We start from the raw sequence: 17916 nt of genomic DNA on the forward strand, positions 1-17916 counted from the left end.
AGATCGAGATCGGGATCGGGATCGGGATCGGGATCGGGATCGGGATCGGGATCGGGCTCGGGCCCGGGCCCGAGGCCCGCGGCCCGCGACCACGAGCACGTGCACGGGCACGGGCACGGGCACGGGCACGGGCTCGGGCTCGGGCGGGCGGGCGGCGGCGGCGCGCGCGTGTGCGCGCGTGTGGGCTCTTTCACCCATCTTGGTCCACTATAATTATTAAGTAACATAAAGTCACTTAATTTATACACATTAAAGATGTGTTAATCCTCCAATGTGGGATAATTAACACTAGTTAATTATTCCCTAAGCTCCATCTCCAAGCTTTAATTAAAAGCTAATTATGCCCAACTTTAATCCACTATTTCTCACTCACCGGAAATCGGATTTGAGAAAGTGAATATACTACATTTACCTATGTAAAATGTAGATCGACGCTATGTCATTTAATTTCACAAAATTAAATGTCTCGTCACATTTATTATTTGGTCAAAATCCATTGACCGGACATATTTAATCCATGATTTTTACACTTAGATCTAATAATTTGGTGCGAAAGATTGAAGATAGATCACAAAAAGAAAAAAATAGTCATTTTGCAAAGGTAAACTTTTGCTAATAGGATATCAAAAATATTTAAGAATTATAAAACAAATGAAATATCCTTAGTTTAGTATATTAAATTATATTTAAATAAAATCTAAAATTTAAAATATAAAATGGATATATTATTCGGTTCCGGGTAGAACCGGAACCGAAATTTATGAAAACATAAGAACCGGTACCGGAACCGAAACCGGTTTTCCGGTTCCCGGTTCCTCAATTACCCGATCGGTTCCGGTTCCGGTTCCGGTTCCGGGTACCCGAGAACCGAAGAACCGGTTAAGCATGCTTAATGAAAATATTATAATATAGGTGTGGTTAAAAGGAAAATCAATGTGGCATTTTAGTTGCCACATGGAATAGTTTTAAGTAAAAAAAATAGAACTAAACCTTAAATGATTATAAAGTTTAGTAACTAATTTGAAATAAATTAAAATTTAGTAACCAATTTAATACGATTATGATAGTTTAGTACCCATTTAAAAAATTATCCATTAAAACAAAAAACACTTACACTATTGCAGATAACATATAAAGGCATTGTATTTATTATAGTTATATTAAATGAATTTTTAATGCTTATGAGATTCAAACAATGGTTGTTCATTCTTACTTTAAATATAGATGCTCATTTGAACATCTAGATCTAGCAATAAATATGGGTTTATTAACGTAAAAACTATATTTTATAGTAGAAATAAAAAATACACTGTAAACATTGCACTAAATATAAAAAGTTCAGTAGTGAAATTAGTTGCTCCATATTTGGACAATATGAAATTTTAGCACACAAGAATAATCAATGTTGATGTGGAACAAGGAGTTGTTGGTGATGTTCACATGTCTCTTCCAAATCACCAATTCCAATTGCATTATTTGATGACTTTGCTTTTCTATACATTGATAGTATAGAGTACTAACTGTGATACTCCAAGTAAAAACCCCATGCTATGCGGTACCTTCATTTATGTACAACACATTATGCTATATTTTCTTTCTAATCAAAATTTGCATACAGAGAAGGTATGATATTATATGTGCTACTACGCCGATGTAAAAAAAATGTGAAGATAAAGAGCCTATCTCAAGTATTTTTGTTATGTGCTAATAATCAATGGGTAAATCACAATTGGTATCCAAAATTTTGTATTTTTCAAACTGAAAAAATCCTCAACTTAAAGTTTTCATTTTAAAAAAATATCAACATTGAAAAAACGTGATTTATGTCGCGTATTACATAATCTAGCAATAATTAATGAGTGTTTTCGCTGTAATTTGTATTTGGAAAATGTTTTTTTACAAAAATGTCTTTATGCTGTAATGCCCTTATTTTCATTCATAATTTATAGTCCTTTCATCCACAAGAAATAGTTCCATTTGAGGATGACACGAGTTTTAATGATAAATTGACAAAGTAACAGGGAAATAGAGAAAAAGTTGATAAAGTATGAGAAGAGGGAAACAAAGTGAAAGAGAGAAGGAGAAAATTTGAATAAAGTATGAGAGTTTCCATTTTTGAAATGGGACCATAACGACATCCCAAAATGAAAAAATGAGACTATTTTTCATGGACGGAAAAAGTATTTTATGTTTTTGACAAATACTATTCTAATCATTGCTAATTATTTAGGATTATTAATACATGTCCCACCAGGCAAATATACTTTCAAACAATTGACTAATTATTCATAGTTAAATTCTTTGTTTAAATTGATACTTTTATAATGTCAAAAAATACTAAATATTAAGATAACTTCTCAAAATTTTCCATACTAATATAATTCCCATATTTTTCCAATCTAATTTATTCCAATAATTCGACACATCATCATCATCATCATCATCATGATTGTTATTATTATTATTATTATTATTATTATTATTATTATTATTATTATTATAAGTGAAATTAAAATTATTTTCATGATTTTTAAATTTTATAATGTAGACAATATGATTCAACTGTATATGTTGTGACTTAGTTGTTAAAAAATGTGTTTCGTTTGTTGCCTTTGTAGTAGAGATTTAAAAGTTTTGTAATGAACATGAGTTACTATTAATTCTAAACTTACTTTTGTTTTATGTTTATGTATAGTTATCTAATAAATTTTGTTATATGCATTTCAGATTTATAAAGTCAGCTGAATGATATTTCTTATTCTCGTTGATTAATTGACATTATGAAATTAATACAACGAAAATGACAAAAATAGCCAATTAATGGGGAAGGGAGTATAAAATTATATTTGAATTCCTATTATGGTAAAATTATAATGCCTCTAAATCACTGTATTTTTCAATATAAAACTACATTTAGAATCTCTATGATTTGGGTCAAGTGATTCATCACTCCGTCTCAAAAATTTTAAAAATTTAAGATTCTAAATTGGAAACATAGATTTAGGATAAAAACAGTTACGGTCAGAGATTATGATTAATCGATAAGTAATGAAGGTGGGATAATCTAAGTTTTTTGGAAGCACGTAACCGGAACAAATGTAATTTGAGATGGCAATGTAAAATAAAGTAAAGCAAATAGGAGACTTACAAGGAGAAAAATGTCACGAACTAGCATCGCGTAAGTAGCCTAGGTCAGTCCATTGGCACATAGGCAAATTGAAAGCAAGAGTGGCATGTATTCCTCACTCTTTGTTATCACCACTTGTCTCTGAAAAACAAATAAATATATTGGAGTTTTATTGCAAAATCAGATCTATCCCTTATTTATGTATACTCCATTTGATTTTATTATTATGTTAATGTTATTCAATTTTTTTCAAAAGGAAATAAGTAGTCGGACTGTGATCAATACCAAACTAATCTTAAACGCTAAATATCGAACAACTCACTACAAGATACTCCTTCTGTCTCCAAAGAATATGCACTTTGAGTTCGTTAGGGATTTTAATGTAAAATTGGAAAAGTAAGGAGATAGGTAGAGATAAAAAGTAATTAAAATATTGTTAGTGGAGAATGAGTCTCACCTCATTAGAGAAAAGAGAGTTTCCAAAATTAGAAAGCGCATATTCTTGTGGGACGAACTAAAAAGGAAAGAGTGCATAATCTTGTGGGATGGAGAGAGTAATATGAAGTTCATTATAATGAACTAATAACAAAGTTATAATAAACTCATAATTTTTAAATTACGTCAGATGACGTTATTGTTATGACGTTATTGTTTTTAAATCTCTGAATTCTCTATAATAATCTACAAATAAAATTGTAATGAAATTCATGCTATTTTATAATGGCGTGTTTAACGTTTAGTGTTTAAAACTAGTTTGGTACTATAATATATTCCAGAGTAGGAGTATTATTATCCTACAGTGATACATGGAAATTTCTGTTGACATCTAAGAAAGTAACTGAGAAAAGTTAGGTATTCGAAAATGAAAATGATCAAGTTCAAAAATAGATATTCTCATACTCCATCCGTCCCTAAAAATAGACAATATTTGAAATGACACGGGTTTTAATGCACAATTAGTAAAATAAAATCATTTTACGAGATAGAAAGAAAAAGTGATTGGAGCATGTGGAGAATTAAATTCATTTCACTAGAGAAAAAAAATTAAATAAAATCAGTCTACTTTTAAAAAAAACTAGTATCACGCCCATGCGATGCACGAGTCATTTTAATTTCTTCATATTTATTTCTTTATGCGAAATAAAATTTGTGAAATGATAAATAAAAGAATATTCGACATCCTTTTACTTTGGATTATATTTTTTCAATCACATTAATCCCACATGGCCACAAGAATGCGTTTAAATGCTAACTTTTCTTAAAAATGTCAATACGATCACATTAAAATTTCAACACATATTTGTGTTGACATTTTAATAAACTGTCTTGACATTTAAATATCATACTTAAAATTAAAAAGCATTTTAATTCTGTGAAAATATGAATTAACCGTTGAGTTATAACTACATGAGCAAGTTTACGTTGCAATAATTTAATATTGCACTGGTGAGACACTTCCTAGTCGAGCTTTATTTCATTGCAATATAATGACCCTATACACTAAAAACCCAAACCTTGAAACCTAAATCATAAACCCTTAACTTTAAAATATACTCATCATGACCAACAAATGAGTCAAATATCGATAAATTTCTCCCTCCGCCGCCCCAGTTCAATTTTACTTTGTTGATCACTTATTCAAAATATACTCATCATGACCAACAAATGAACCAAAGATCAATAAAATTCTCCCTCCGTCCCAGTTGAATTTTACTTTGTTGATCACTTATTCTATTTTGAGGGTTTTAGATCTGTATTCGATATCTTACACTGGGTCGGCCTACTTCATAATCGTTACTGATAGTGGAGATTTTTTACCTGAATCTTGTCTGGAAATCTGTTTATATGCTCATATCAAGAAACAAAAAAAATATTGTTTGCATTCATCCAAGCATTAAAATGAAAAGGTTTTTAAATCAAATAACATAAATGGCTAATGAAATATCAAACGTTAAATATTAGAAGTGATAGTAAATTTATTTAAAAGATTTCTTCAGTTACATAACTTGTGTAATTATTTATTTTGGAAATTATGAAAGAGAACGGTTGGAATTAATTAAGCAAGTAGATACAAATTACAAATTTCAAAATATTCACACAATGTCTCTCGCATTTAGAAAAAAAGATATATTGCTTGCACAATTATGCATAAAATTTATTTCCAAACCAAGCCGAACACTCAAAACTCTAAGCACAAACTTAAAAGAAATCTTAACCAAACAAAAACGCAATGTCACATCTTCTTCTTCATTGAATTTCATTATCTCAGAAGGCGTAATATTTTTAGCTTTTAGATATAATTTAAAAGAAGGAAATGTTGACAACTAAATATCAGTTCTCGAAATAAACTACAAATCTCATACTTACATGAAATGACTTTAGTTTTATGCATAAACAATTGCCTCTAATGCCATAATTCACATAGTGTATATAATTCCTACAATTATGTAAACAATGAGGGTTAATCAAAATTATTCAGTCACACTTATAGATGTAAGAAATTATTGATTATAAATGTATTCAAGAAAAATATAATTGAATATTGATAATGTAGGATCTTTGAACCACATATATTTCACGTAATTAATCATAAAACATAATAGGATCGAAAACTTTTATACCGAAAGCGATTATGGAAGGAGAAGAAAGCTTCCTTGAACTCTAGTGGTGCTACGCCAATTTCAAAGGAATTGTTTCTCTTTCTTTCATTTCTAGTGGTGCTACGCCAATTTCAAAGGAATTGTTTCTCTCTTTCTTTCATTTCCATGTTTTCTGTAATGTGTATGATTTGATGGAGTTTAATATTTATAGACAAGAGGATAAATTCTAAGCTATTTTCATTAAATGGTTATTTAAAATATTTAATAGGAGCGTTTCTTTTTATTAAAAGTAGCTAACCGATTTAATTAGAATTCTATATAGGAATTGATTCACTTAAATTCTAACGGTTAAATTAGAAATTACAATCGTACACTAATTTGATCAGATTTATAGGAAGATATAATTCATCAATCGTTTATGATGATTAATTAAATCAAAATTACATGATTTGATTCTTCAGCTACCAAATTGATTGCAGTATAATATGGCCATTTCCCATATTAGTCGACCAAATTTGAATGGCTAATTTAATGCTAATAAAAATATTATATACATACCCAATTTTCATATTCCATTCTATTTTCCTCAACTTATTTTACATAGTGAAATAATTTTATGAAATGATAAACAATATCATCATACGAAATCTAAAAACATAAAAATATGTAACAAAAATTCATCATACGAAATCTAAAAGCACAACAACACTTCATCGCCCCTTGTCGGCGTCATCTTCTCCGGTCAGATTGCCCCCATCTATATAAGAACTTTAAACAAAAAATAACAATAGTATAAATACATATATTTAAATTTGATGCTAAATTAGAAAATTGTTTGATGGGAACATGAACTTATGCCATAATTAGCAACGTATAAATATATATTAAAAACAAAAATAATATCATTGAAAATTTAGAAGAATACCTAAACCAAGCAAAATTTATGCAGAAAATAAAGCAGCTAGTGGATGAATTGTAAACTATCCAACTATCATATATTTATAGTCCAAACAAATGAATTGAGGGGCTATTCTAAAACCTTTCAATTTCCTCCATTTATGATAAGAAATTTAATTCGAATTCAAATGGACACTGTACATGTAACGGCTCATGCAACTACGTCACATATAAAATAGCTGGCTCATTAATTTGTGATTTGATTGTAGTTACTGTCTAAATTCATTTTAGTAGTGGTATTAGTATATTATTTGGTCAAAATCGGAAGGATTTTTCACCGTAACTGCCTATGAACATGAAGGACACTCATATGTAACGCTCATGCATTCTCACAATAAATAAATTATCATCATTATTAGAAAACTAAATTCCCATCAACATTTGCATTTTACACCATATATTTATAAATATTTAAATCTATACCCAGAATTCACAAATTTTAAAAAAATGTCCCAAAACTCCCCTTTTATATATGTATAGATTCCAAAATAATAAATGTGGTCTATTTTTAAAAGATATAGAAATTACAAAACAAAAAAAATTCGCATAGAAAAAGCAAGCGAGAAAGCAAAGTCTTACTTTTAAACTCTATAAACTAATTTTCTAAAGTTCATCTCTGTCAGCACTACACAATCACATTTGTCCTTATCTTATGTCTCGATCACGTTAGATTAAAAAAAATGAAGGAATAAAATATTTATCTTTGATTGCACACTAATGGAGTACATAAAATAAGTATAGACTATTTTTACTTGATCATGAAAAATGAGTATAACAGTAGCTAATTTCATACCATGATAGACAAAGGCGAAGCGTATCGAAGAATGTTGAAACACGCACACAGAAACCCAGTGAAATTGATGCTTGATTCTCCCTCCAATTCAAACCTACTCACCCAAATCGCCACCACCACAAACCCTACATCCATCACCGCCGTCCTCGCCTGAAAACCACTCATTGATATTGTAAATTTTTGTTTCAGTAAGCATTTGATCAAACATTTGGTGTGCAGAGCTAAAATATCCAAACATCAAATAACAACATTGAATTTACCCTGATCTTAGCAGGAGCAAATGCGAGATAGAGAAAGAGGTAGACGGTGGATATAATGATGCCAGATCCATTGACTGTAGCTACGAGCAACGCATCTGGTTTGATGATTCCGTAGTAAGTCCACAGCGATGCATTCAACACCATACATATGTATGGGAAGCTCGAGAAATCTTCCGTCGATCGCTTTTTAACTATCCTCGCGAATGTTCCTCTGCAAAAAATACAAATCGGAATCCTCAATTGAAGATATTCCAATTGATGTTACGAGATTGAAAATTGAACTTACATTGGCGAAAGCAGTATTAGAAATGCGGAGATGTTACCTGAGGAAAGAAAACAAAAACAAACGAAATGACGAAATGTAAATCTACCTACGAGAAACATAAACAAGGCGGAACTAAAGCAAACGAAAGCAATCAAAACAGAAAACACAAGATCCACCACAACTTGAACTAAAAACTCCTTTTCATAAACGATCTTCGGTAAACTTAACTAAAACAAAATTCCAAACAAGGATTTCAAGAGCGATTAACGATAGAAAGGAAACTAGAGTAGCAATTCGAAGAAAAACAATAAAAACAACTAAGCTACGGAAATGATGAACTAAAAACATAATAGAAATTGTTTTAACCCCTCGGGGTGCAACAAAAACTCCAACAACGAAGACTTCTACGCAGATCCAGGTTCCTCCTTCCTTGACGAGGAAGAAGAGATGAAAACAGAGGTGGAAACGGCGACTCCTGCTGCTAACTCCTTACTCCATGCTAAGAAAAATAAGGTGAAAATGAGGTGACTGAAGGTGATGATGGTGCCGAACTCCTTTTGTGTGCACTCTCTCCATATTTATAGGATGGTGTTGGGGCCAATTCCCTAGGGTAAGCTCATCAAGTCTTGACATTTATGCTCTTGAGATGGCATCTTTTCTTCTCTCTCCTCTGACTCATCACTTCATGAGGTAAACTCCACTTATCAACTCGTCGGTTGGGTAGGCTTCACTGTTTGTATGCAACTGATCAACTTGGCTTCTTTTCTGGTCATTTTTCACTCCTTTCCCGAGTTGATCAAGTTGATCCTGCACTTGCCGCTTTTACACTTTATAGCCCCCCTGCACACTCAAATTCACCATTCTTTTCGCACATTATCAGCTATGTTAGTGTAATAAACCCTACATAACCATCACCTCAGATGTAATTTCCTCAAACGTCTAACCGTTGCTGAACCTGAGTGAGGTTGACGATGTCAGACTGGTCTTGGTGCTCGATTGAGTTGCAGCTTTGCTCGAACTCTTACTGGAGCTAGTCTCTTCCGCAGCGAATCCGTAATTCCTCAAGTTGGCCATCACCTCTCTAATGATATCAGAGTACAAGTTGCCAGTTGACGTCTCCGGCAGCCGGGATGTACCCACATTCGGAATCTGTACTGGTTGTGCAGTCGAAGGCGTTGTACCCTCCGGTCGGGGAGTTGTGGGAATCAACCGAAGTCGGCATTTGGTGGAAGATTTTTGTGGCTGGCTTGATGTAGAAGACTTGCCCATTTTTTCTTGGTTGAACAGAGAATTGGTAGAGGAATTGATCGAAAAAAGATTAGGGTTCGAAAGTTTCCTCCCTTTTTTCCTTGAAAGTAGGCAGTCTAATTTCTTTACTGAGTTATGAAAAGACGGGAGAAAGTACGTTTAGATATCAATGGAGGAAGGTGAAATGATCTCCATGACGTCAGCGCCTATTCGCCTTCCTGCGCCAAAATTCAAAATTCGAGGATTTATAATATTCATTTAAATTCCTACCAGGTATGTCCAAGAATTTTGAAATTATTTTTTTGTTTTCTAAAAATCCATCTTTTTGTTTTTTTTTTGGAAATTTTCTTAAAAAAGCGAGGAGTAAAAATAAAAACATTGATTCAAGGTCGTGGGTAATTTTTTCGGGATCTACTTGATCAACTAAGCTGAACAAGTAAAGTTCGAGAATTACCCAACAAGCGTTTATTACTTGATCAGGCTAAGTAGGAACAATGGAATTTCTCCTTCATCCATACCGCCGATTTATTTAGCATTTTTCTTTTTACATGGATAGACAAAGAAAAAGTGTAAGGCATGATACCCCTGAAACTTTGTAGCTCTCAGGATGTGGTGGATCACTTGAGTTGCAAGTTTGCATTTGTTCTTCTGAATCTGACCCGTTTCGATTTCCGCCATAACTTAAGAAGTAGTACTTTCTGCCGAGTTGATCATCTCTACACCTCTACATACATGGTTCGGCAGCTTCCTTTCCTCCTTATAGTCATCCATCCTCTAGTTCCCATTGCCACCTTTAAAATTAACTTGATCAATTGGTTTTGAGTTCCTTCCCAACTTGATCAGTTCAGATATTGACAACTCATGGTGGGCATGGTCATCAATTGGAGATCCTAAATCAACTTTTCTCTTATCCATCCACCAATTTTTCTCAAGACACATCACCACGGCACCCTAGTTTTTCTTATGATTCTTGTACGTCCCTTGAACTTTCTTATTTTCCTTGGGACGCAGTCCAGGGTCAGAAGGTTTTTCCATCTTAAACGGCTCTGGCCTTGGTTGTAGCTGCACCCAGTAGATGAATCTTGCAGCTTTCCTTCTTGACCTCTCTTCCTTCAGCTCTGGTTCACTTTCTTCGTAGTAACACCCATCAGATTTGTCAATCAATAGAGGTGGTCTCTCTGCTGGTGCATCTTCTCCTTTCACCGCAGTTGTGAATTCCTCCACCTTCTCGTCGGGCACATGCACTTTCTCTGGCTGGAGATAGAATAGTGTATTGTCGAGTTCCACATCACGCTCGATAACCTCTACTTCTTCCTCTTGAGGTTCATCATGTGCTTCCTCTAGAATTTCCTGTGATGCTTCATCATCAGGAGGTATGGTAATCGACTCTTCTTTGGCTAGCGTCTCTTTCTCATCCGATTCTATCTCAACAGCTTCTATCTCCTTTTGTTTCTCTGGCATTGCCCCAGACTCATTTTCAGCATTAGATGGTTCATTTTCCGCTACTTCGCTTACACCTTCTTCTTTTTCCTTGTTCTCATTCACCTCAGACTTGGCTCTGACATCTTGTATCCTCTTCATCATATCAGTTAATAGAGCTACCTGCTTGATCATTTCATCCATATTGGATTTTTGTTCCTCATAAGTGCACTACATTTCCATCACCAATGCGTCATTTGACCTCGTGCAACTCCTCATATTTTGCTGTGATGCGTTCCACCCCTCACTCATTCCACTTGCAGATTCTGCATGTCGATTCTCATTCAAGGGTAGTGCAAAACTCTGTTGAGGTTGAGGTTGACATTGATGTTGATTAGGATAAGTTTGGTCTTAGGAATAAGGAGTTTTTAAGTTTTCCAATCCTCATTCGACCATGTGGGAAAGTGATCCCCTGCCTCGGGAGGTTAGGCCTGATAAGGATGACTTGGGAATGAAGGGTAACGGCTGCAGTAGTCAGGTTGGTATGTCGGTGGGTGAACTCATGGTTTCGAAATTCAGGGTAAGGTTGGTAGTGTGGATATCCCATTTTACAAGAGGGTGTTTGGGTGAAGGTTGGATAGGGCTTTGTATGGTATGGGAAAGGTGGGTACTCTTCTGCCCCGATCCATTCTCCACAGCGTGGGTATTCCTGTTGGCACACCTCTGCTTGACCGCTAGGGTTCCAACTCGTATTCGAACTCCAGACCTCCCCCGTGTTCTGGCGGTGGTTAACTTGATTAGTCTGGATGTGGGTTTGGATGGGAACGGCTGGATGTTGTCTTGACGCAATCACGGTTTGGCGGTTTTCCTCTAGTTTGTCAATGCAGCTCTTCAGCCGATTGTCCTTGTCCTCTGTGGGAGTACTCTTCACTTCCTCATGCAATGGGGCCACTGCTGTATCATCGTACTCTCTTTTTGCGTTTAGAAGCTTTTCCAGGACAACCTTGGCCTTACTCAGCCTTAGCTTTTAGAAACTTCCCCCGCTTGATGAGTTCACTAAGTCTTTGCTTCTTGCGTCCATTCCATCATAGAACTTTGAGTAGACCTCCACTTCCATCAGGTTATGGTTTGGGCATGCATGCAGTAGATCTTGGTATCTGTGTCAGTACTTGCTTAAGCTCTCACCATACCCTTGGGTAACTTCTCTGATTTCCCTTCGGAGTGCATTTGTTTTTGCTGCTGGAATAAATTGGTTTAGGAACTCCATTTTGAAATCTGTCCATATATTGATGTTGTTGGGTTCCAATCCTCTAAACTAGACATGTGCTTCGCTTTTCAGAGAGATGGGAATGATTCTCAGCTTGAGAACCTCCTCACTTGACCTCTCTGGTCTTGTTTGCACGCTGCAAATTTTGTCAAACTCACGAAGGAATTCAATTGGGCTCTCAGCACTAGCTCCCAAAAAGGTAGGCAAGATAGCAAGCACTTCTGGGTTCACGTACACCGCTTCCTGCCCTTGAGTGATGGAAATGGCAGATGTTCGCTCGTTCACTGAGTGGGCATAGAGTGAACCTATCTCCAGATCCTCTTTCTGATCACGCACCATAGTGGGTTCGTCCTTGATTTCATCCTTGTCTGGGGTGGCTTTTGATTCGAGTGGACTCACGAAGGTGATGTCCTCACTTTCTTCACACTTGGTAGCCGAGTCAGTTAGTGGGGTGGGAGGTGATTCATCTTGCACAGTGGTTTGCTCCACTCCTTCTATTACTTGCCTCATGGACTTGGTGCCTTCGAACTGGGGTAAACAAAAAACAACAAAAAGTTTATTTACAAAGCTTAAACTAAAATTCTTAAATAATACCTGAGACGCTCCGCCCATCTATGTGTTGCCTTGCTCCAATAGTTCCCTTGGTTCACACCAGCAAGGAAAACACTGGATACACATAGATAAAGACATTGATTCTTCACTAATGTTGCCCTGAGCTGTCTCTCAATTGAAATAAAAACAAAGAACGAAGAAAATATCAACAATATTTACACCCAAGGTATCTCACAAAAAATGTAGGGTAAACGCCATCATCCCCGGCAACAGCGCCATTTGAAATGCTGGATTTTTCACTCACTGTTCTTCTAATTCTTTTTGGTATATCATTGTGGCTTGCTCAAGTTGATGGGTCAAAGTGATCCAACCAGCCTATATATGCCTGCTACCTGCAATACACGGGTGAGTGGATCCAGTAAAAGCTCAGGCTGATCAACTCGACTTACTCCGACTCGAGTATGAAGAACCGAAGATCTAAAAAGTATGTTTTCAAAACCTTAACCTACTAATACTATTAACTAGTATAGGGAAGTAAGGATCGATCCCACAGAGATGAGGCGTTTGGCGATTTGTTTGCATGACACGACTTGAAGATGGCTGCTGCCACGCTTCTAGGGGGTGGGTTAAGTTAAACTCCTGGACTTTGGAAAATAAGAAATTAATTGAACTAATCAACTTGCAAGACGAAACTAAGACTACTTGATCAACTTAACTGAACTTTCCATAAATGGACAAACAGAATAAACGGAGACTGTCAGACCCCTGCAAAAAACATTGTAAAGTAAAAACTTTCTAACAACTTCATCTTCTTCACAAAATCAACATGGAAAGCAGAGTAAAGAACAGATCTGAAAAGTTACGGAAGATGAAACATCATAACAACACTTAAAATTAAATCTACTCCTAAGATCTAATCTACGACCACGTAAACGAGAAAACTAACCCATACTCATGAAGAAACGAAACATAAACAATCAGATCTAAACATCCTAAGAACTTTCAAACATAAAACATCAGATCTGGCTGAATCGAAAGATAACAAAACATTTTTGAGCTAAGACAAGCGACATAAAAGGAAAACCAAAACAGATCGAAGTAACATGCATGAAACAGAACACAGCAGCTGAAAACGAAAACATAACTTCAGATTTACTAAATCAAAAACATCAAAACATCAACAAAACCAAAAGTAAATAGAAAACGAACAGGGAAAGTAGTAAATTGTTTCGTCGCCCCTTCTCGAAGCTGAATACAGAACCGAAAGTTGAAAAATGCCAGAAACTACACCCAAATACCAACTAAAATAAACTAAGCGAGGACCAAGTGTGTGTGTGCAAAGGAATCAAGAAGAGGAAGTGAAATGAGCTTCGATTTCAGCCCTATAAGAGAGCTGAATTCCTAAAGATATCTAACTAAGTGTGTTTGAGACCCCCTTTCTACCTACGGCTGGGACTCCCTTTTTCTTGTGTCGGGCTTCCATTATATAGAGAGGCTTAGGGCTCTAATCCCTAGGGTACCACCTCTCTGAAATGTCGTTCCTGCCCTTCACAATTGGTGGTGGGGTCTTCAGCTCTATCCTCCAATGCAGAACTCCTGCTGGCTCCGCTTGATTTTTGGCTTGATCAACTCAATGCCACAAAATTTTCCATTCTTTTCTTGATTCGTTCGTCCGTCCAACTGATTTGTTCTTTCTTCTGAAAATGGCGGATTTCACACACACCTGGCTCAAAAATAGATGTTAGTTCATGGATTTTAGTGCAGTTTTGCCATGGAACAGATGCATGAAACGAACCTCATCAGGCAACATTACAAGTTGACAACAGAACAAGCTCCAAAATCTGAGTATGAAGTGAGGGTGTCACGACCGCCCATACCAGGGGTATCACAAACGCGGCGATCGTGACCGACATGCATGGACAACAGTTTAAAAGAACAACTTAAGACTTAAAGAAGAAAAACAACTTAGTTTAAAGAAGTTTAAGGTCACTTTTTTTTTAAAAGACGTAAAGAAACATACTTTTATAAAGGGCACCAGAAAAATTTGACTTAAGAAATACAACTATATATATAAAAAAACTAAGGTAAAACGAACATTTAACTTAAATCTCGGAAAACATCATTTTCAGAAAGACAACGTAAACACTCGTTTAAACCTAACACCGCCATACATGTTCAAACACAACACGAAAAGATTAAGGTCTTAAGACATAATTTAAAACATAGCAGCGGATAAATAAGGTTCAGGGAGAGTCAAGGATCACGCCTATGTATGACGACATAACGTATCCTAGGGTCTTTAGCCAGCTCAATATCCACCGCAACATCTCGCTCAACCTGCACATAAGAAAAAGAATATGCAGGGCTGAGTACTTGTTGTACTCAATGGGCTCATGCCGAAAACATTTTAATAAGTTATGTCATCCATACCAGTGATCTCGAGTTTTATATAGTAAGAAATATCACGAGAACACAAAAAATCCAAGTCTGGCCAGACAATTTATCTCCTCATTTTCCACATCAATCAATCAATCACATCCTCTTATCATAGTGCGACGAAAGTGTGGCCACACTATTCGCCCACGAGACCGGCCGACTAGCAAGGACGGCTCATGATCCCCTCTGTGTACACAGCCTGATAGGGTTTGCGGCCATACTCAGACCTGAATTCGTTTATCATAGCCCTCTAGCCTAATGGAGCGAACTCACAAACTAGGCATCAAGCACAATCTCAACATAGCCCTATAGCCTAACGGAGCAAGCTCAAACGAACTAGGCATCAGGCAAAAATCTCAACATCAAAACAATCATGGCATGACATAACACTTTAAACCACCCTTATAACACCACATCATATTTTCGGAAAAATAAAGAGGTTTGAAAAGAAAGCCCACCTCGATCGCTTAGCAAATTCACAACCCAACTTATAGCAACTCTCGATCCTCGAGTTCACGAGTACACAACACCCTTGTCAATGACAACACAAGTCAGCCTTCCACAACAACATTTTACTATGCATGTCCTATCATTTTCTCTCTCATCGTTTTTCTCAAATTCCCCAACCCAACATACGTCACAAAGGTGTAAAGACACACGTAACACATTCCAACTTATCACAAGTGATTTCAACATTTAAACACGTTCCTTGGACATACATGCATCATATAATACTTTTAAACTTGAAACTAGGTGTCATTTTAACAAGGCAGAAAACTGGCAGAACTGCGCGACCGTTTTGTAAAAATCACTATAAATTCACCCGACCTCATATGAAGCTAAATTTTGGTCACAATACAGAGGACACATTCAAGTTCATCCATGAAAATTTTCACACCGAAACCACGTCATTTAGTCAGTCATATTACATATTAAACTCTCTGGTCGGAACATACCATTTCTGACAGCACTGCGCAGTTCATTTGAAAAATTTACCATAAATTCATTCAATATCCAAAAAGGCTGAAAATTTAACACGACTCAGAAGACACTTCAAATTTTTATCTAGTTCAAGAATCACATCAATCGGAAGTCATTTGGTCAGTTAAACAGAAAACGAAACATTCATGGCGAGAACACGAGTTTCTGGCAGATTTGCGCAGTCAACTTCAAAAATTTATTAAAAATTCATTTTTCGATAAAAAGGGCTGAAATTCACACGAGACACAGGTAACACCTTGAAGTTTACTCAGTAAAATTTTTATATCAAAATTCGGCCGTTTTATAGGTCAATTACTCATCAGAAGCTACTGGTCGAACATCACAGATAACAGATACACAATTTCTAAATTAGGATTTCCTTCTCAATCATCCAAACACCAATTCTCATGCTTATAACACACAATAATGCTTGATAAGACTCTCTTAAACATGTTTGCACATAAACTTACATCATTCACCAAAGATTCCAATCAAACTTCACACAATTCAATTAAAACGTATATTTATCAAGGTTTTCAAGCAAACTCACTTCCCCCCGATTAAACTTGCGATCTACGATTCCTACACCCACTACATGCATGTAGGATTCAAGAACATGGTTCAAATGAAAAGAATGAGGAAAAGTGAAGCCAATATACCTTCTTTGACAAAACGAATCGGTAGAACCAAGAAACGAGGTGATTCGTCGGAGATTCTTGAAAATAAACTTCAATGGATGCAAGAAACAATGGTGGAAGAAGTTTTTTGGAGAGAATGTGGAGAGGGAGGAGGGAGGCACGAAAATTGAGGGAGAATGAGGGCTAGGGTTTAGTTTAGGTGTTTTTATAGGATTAGGGTTAGGTTTAAAATCAATTAATTAATTAATTGTGGAGAAAAATATAATTAAATAAATCCCATAATTAAAAGAATAAAATAAGCATGTGGGAAGGGGAGGAAATTTTTGAAAATTCCATGTAGGAATAGCAAGGAATTTATTTGGTATTTACTTGGAGAGAATATATTCACAACTTAGGAAATAAAAGTGAATATTTCATAAACAAGGGAACAGAATAAATTAAATCTCCGAGTATGAAAATAATGGTGGGGGCCGAAAATTTCCATAAGGAATTGCACAAGGAAATTATTTAAATCCCCAATTAAAAGAATAGGATTTAAATTAGGCAATTTATTTATAGGAAAAAGGCTCCCATAAAATAGGCAACAATTAATTAAATTCCCACAAGGAAAAAATTGCATAGGGGGCATGTGATATGGAAGAAAGGTAGGAGAAAAATATTCACATCCCCAATTAATTAGACATAGGAATTTATTTGAATAGAAAGGGATTCCGCAAATTAGGAAACAAATAAAATATCCTCCAAAATTTAGTGGAGGGGCCGAAATTCCAATGAATTGGCTCAAAAAAAATATAAATGCATGATCCTATTAATTATTTCCCCACATTGGAAAATATAAAACATCAAGCTCATCATTCCACATTAACCACGAAAATTTATTTCACGCAAAACACTTAATCACATAGAAACGAAAGTTTCATAATTGAAATTCCAAATCAACTTATTAAATAAAAGTCACAAAATTTTGGGATGTTACAGAGGGAAATGCAGAAAATCCCTTATGCCAACATTATTGGAAGTGCTATGTATGCAATGATTAGTACATGGCCAGACATAGCACAGGCCATCTCTGTGACCAACAGGTATATGTCTAACTATGGAAATGAGCATTGGTCTGCCTTGAAGTGGTTGATGAGATATTTGAAAGGTTCTGCAGATGTTAGGATCTTATTTGATGGATGCAGTAAACATGAAGGTGATGCTTTGATGGGTTGGAGTGACTCTGATTTTGCAGGGAATCTGGACACTAAAAGATCCCAATCAGGCTATTTGTTCACCCTTTATGGCTATGTAGTAAGTTGGAAAAGCAGCCTTCAAGGAGTAGTTGCTCTATCAACTACTGAAGCAGAGTTTATGTCTCTAACTTCTGCTGT

At 35.5% G+C, this 17916-nt stretch overlaps 1 protein-coding gene and 1 long non-coding RNA gene across 2 annotated transcripts; both read right to left on the minus strand.

Moving 5' to 3' along the window:
- Positions 1-1310: 1310 nt before the first annotated feature.
- LOC121810532 (bidirectional sugar transporter SWEET17-like) lies at positions 1311-9271 on the minus strand. Its single transcript, XM_042211292.1, has 7 exons — positions 9080-9271; positions 8369-8483; positions 8024-8060; positions 7738-7948; positions 7478-7627; positions 3149-3268; positions 1311-1559 (listed from the first exon to the last, which is right to left on the minus strand). Exons 1-6 carry the CDS (start codon positions 9269-9271, stop codon positions 3188-3190), a joined length of 786 nt encoding a protein of 261 aa, XP_042067226.1. The 3' UTR covers positions 1311-1559; positions 3149-3187.
- A 4410-nt stretch (positions 9272-13681) lies between these two features.
- On the minus strand, positions 13682-14467 carry LOC121741136. The gene is made up of 2 exons (XR_006037788.1): positions 14284-14467; positions 13682-14211 (listed from the first exon to the last, which is right to left on the minus strand). It is a non-coding gene; the product is annotated as an uncharacterized LOC121741136 (long non-coding RNA).
- Between the last annotated feature and the right edge of the window lie 3449 nt (positions 14468-17916).

This window comes from Salvia splendens, chromosome 7, assembly GCF_004379255.2.
Source record: "Salvia splendens isolate huo1 chromosome 7, SspV2, whole genome shotgun sequence".
Taxonomy (NCBI): Eukaryota; Viridiplantae; Streptophyta; class Magnoliopsida; order Lamiales; family Lamiaceae; genus Salvia; species Salvia splendens.

What these genes read in the sequence shown, in the direction of transcription:
- LOC121810532 (XM_042211292.1), bottom strand. Translation starts at nt 9,271, where the DNA reads ATGGGCAAGTCTTCTACATCAAGCCAGCCACAAAAATCTTCCACCAAA. An exon ending in TTTTTGTTGCACCCCGAGGG is followed by an intron (nt 8,061 to 8,368) that starts GTTAAAACAATT and finishes TTCTTTCCTCAG; the next exon opens with GTAACATCTCCGCATTTCTA. An exon ending in CTAATACTGCTTTCGCCAAT is followed by an intron (nt 7,949 to 8,023) that starts GTAAGTTCAATT and finishes TATTTTTTGCAG; the next exon opens with AGGAACATTCGCGAGGATAG.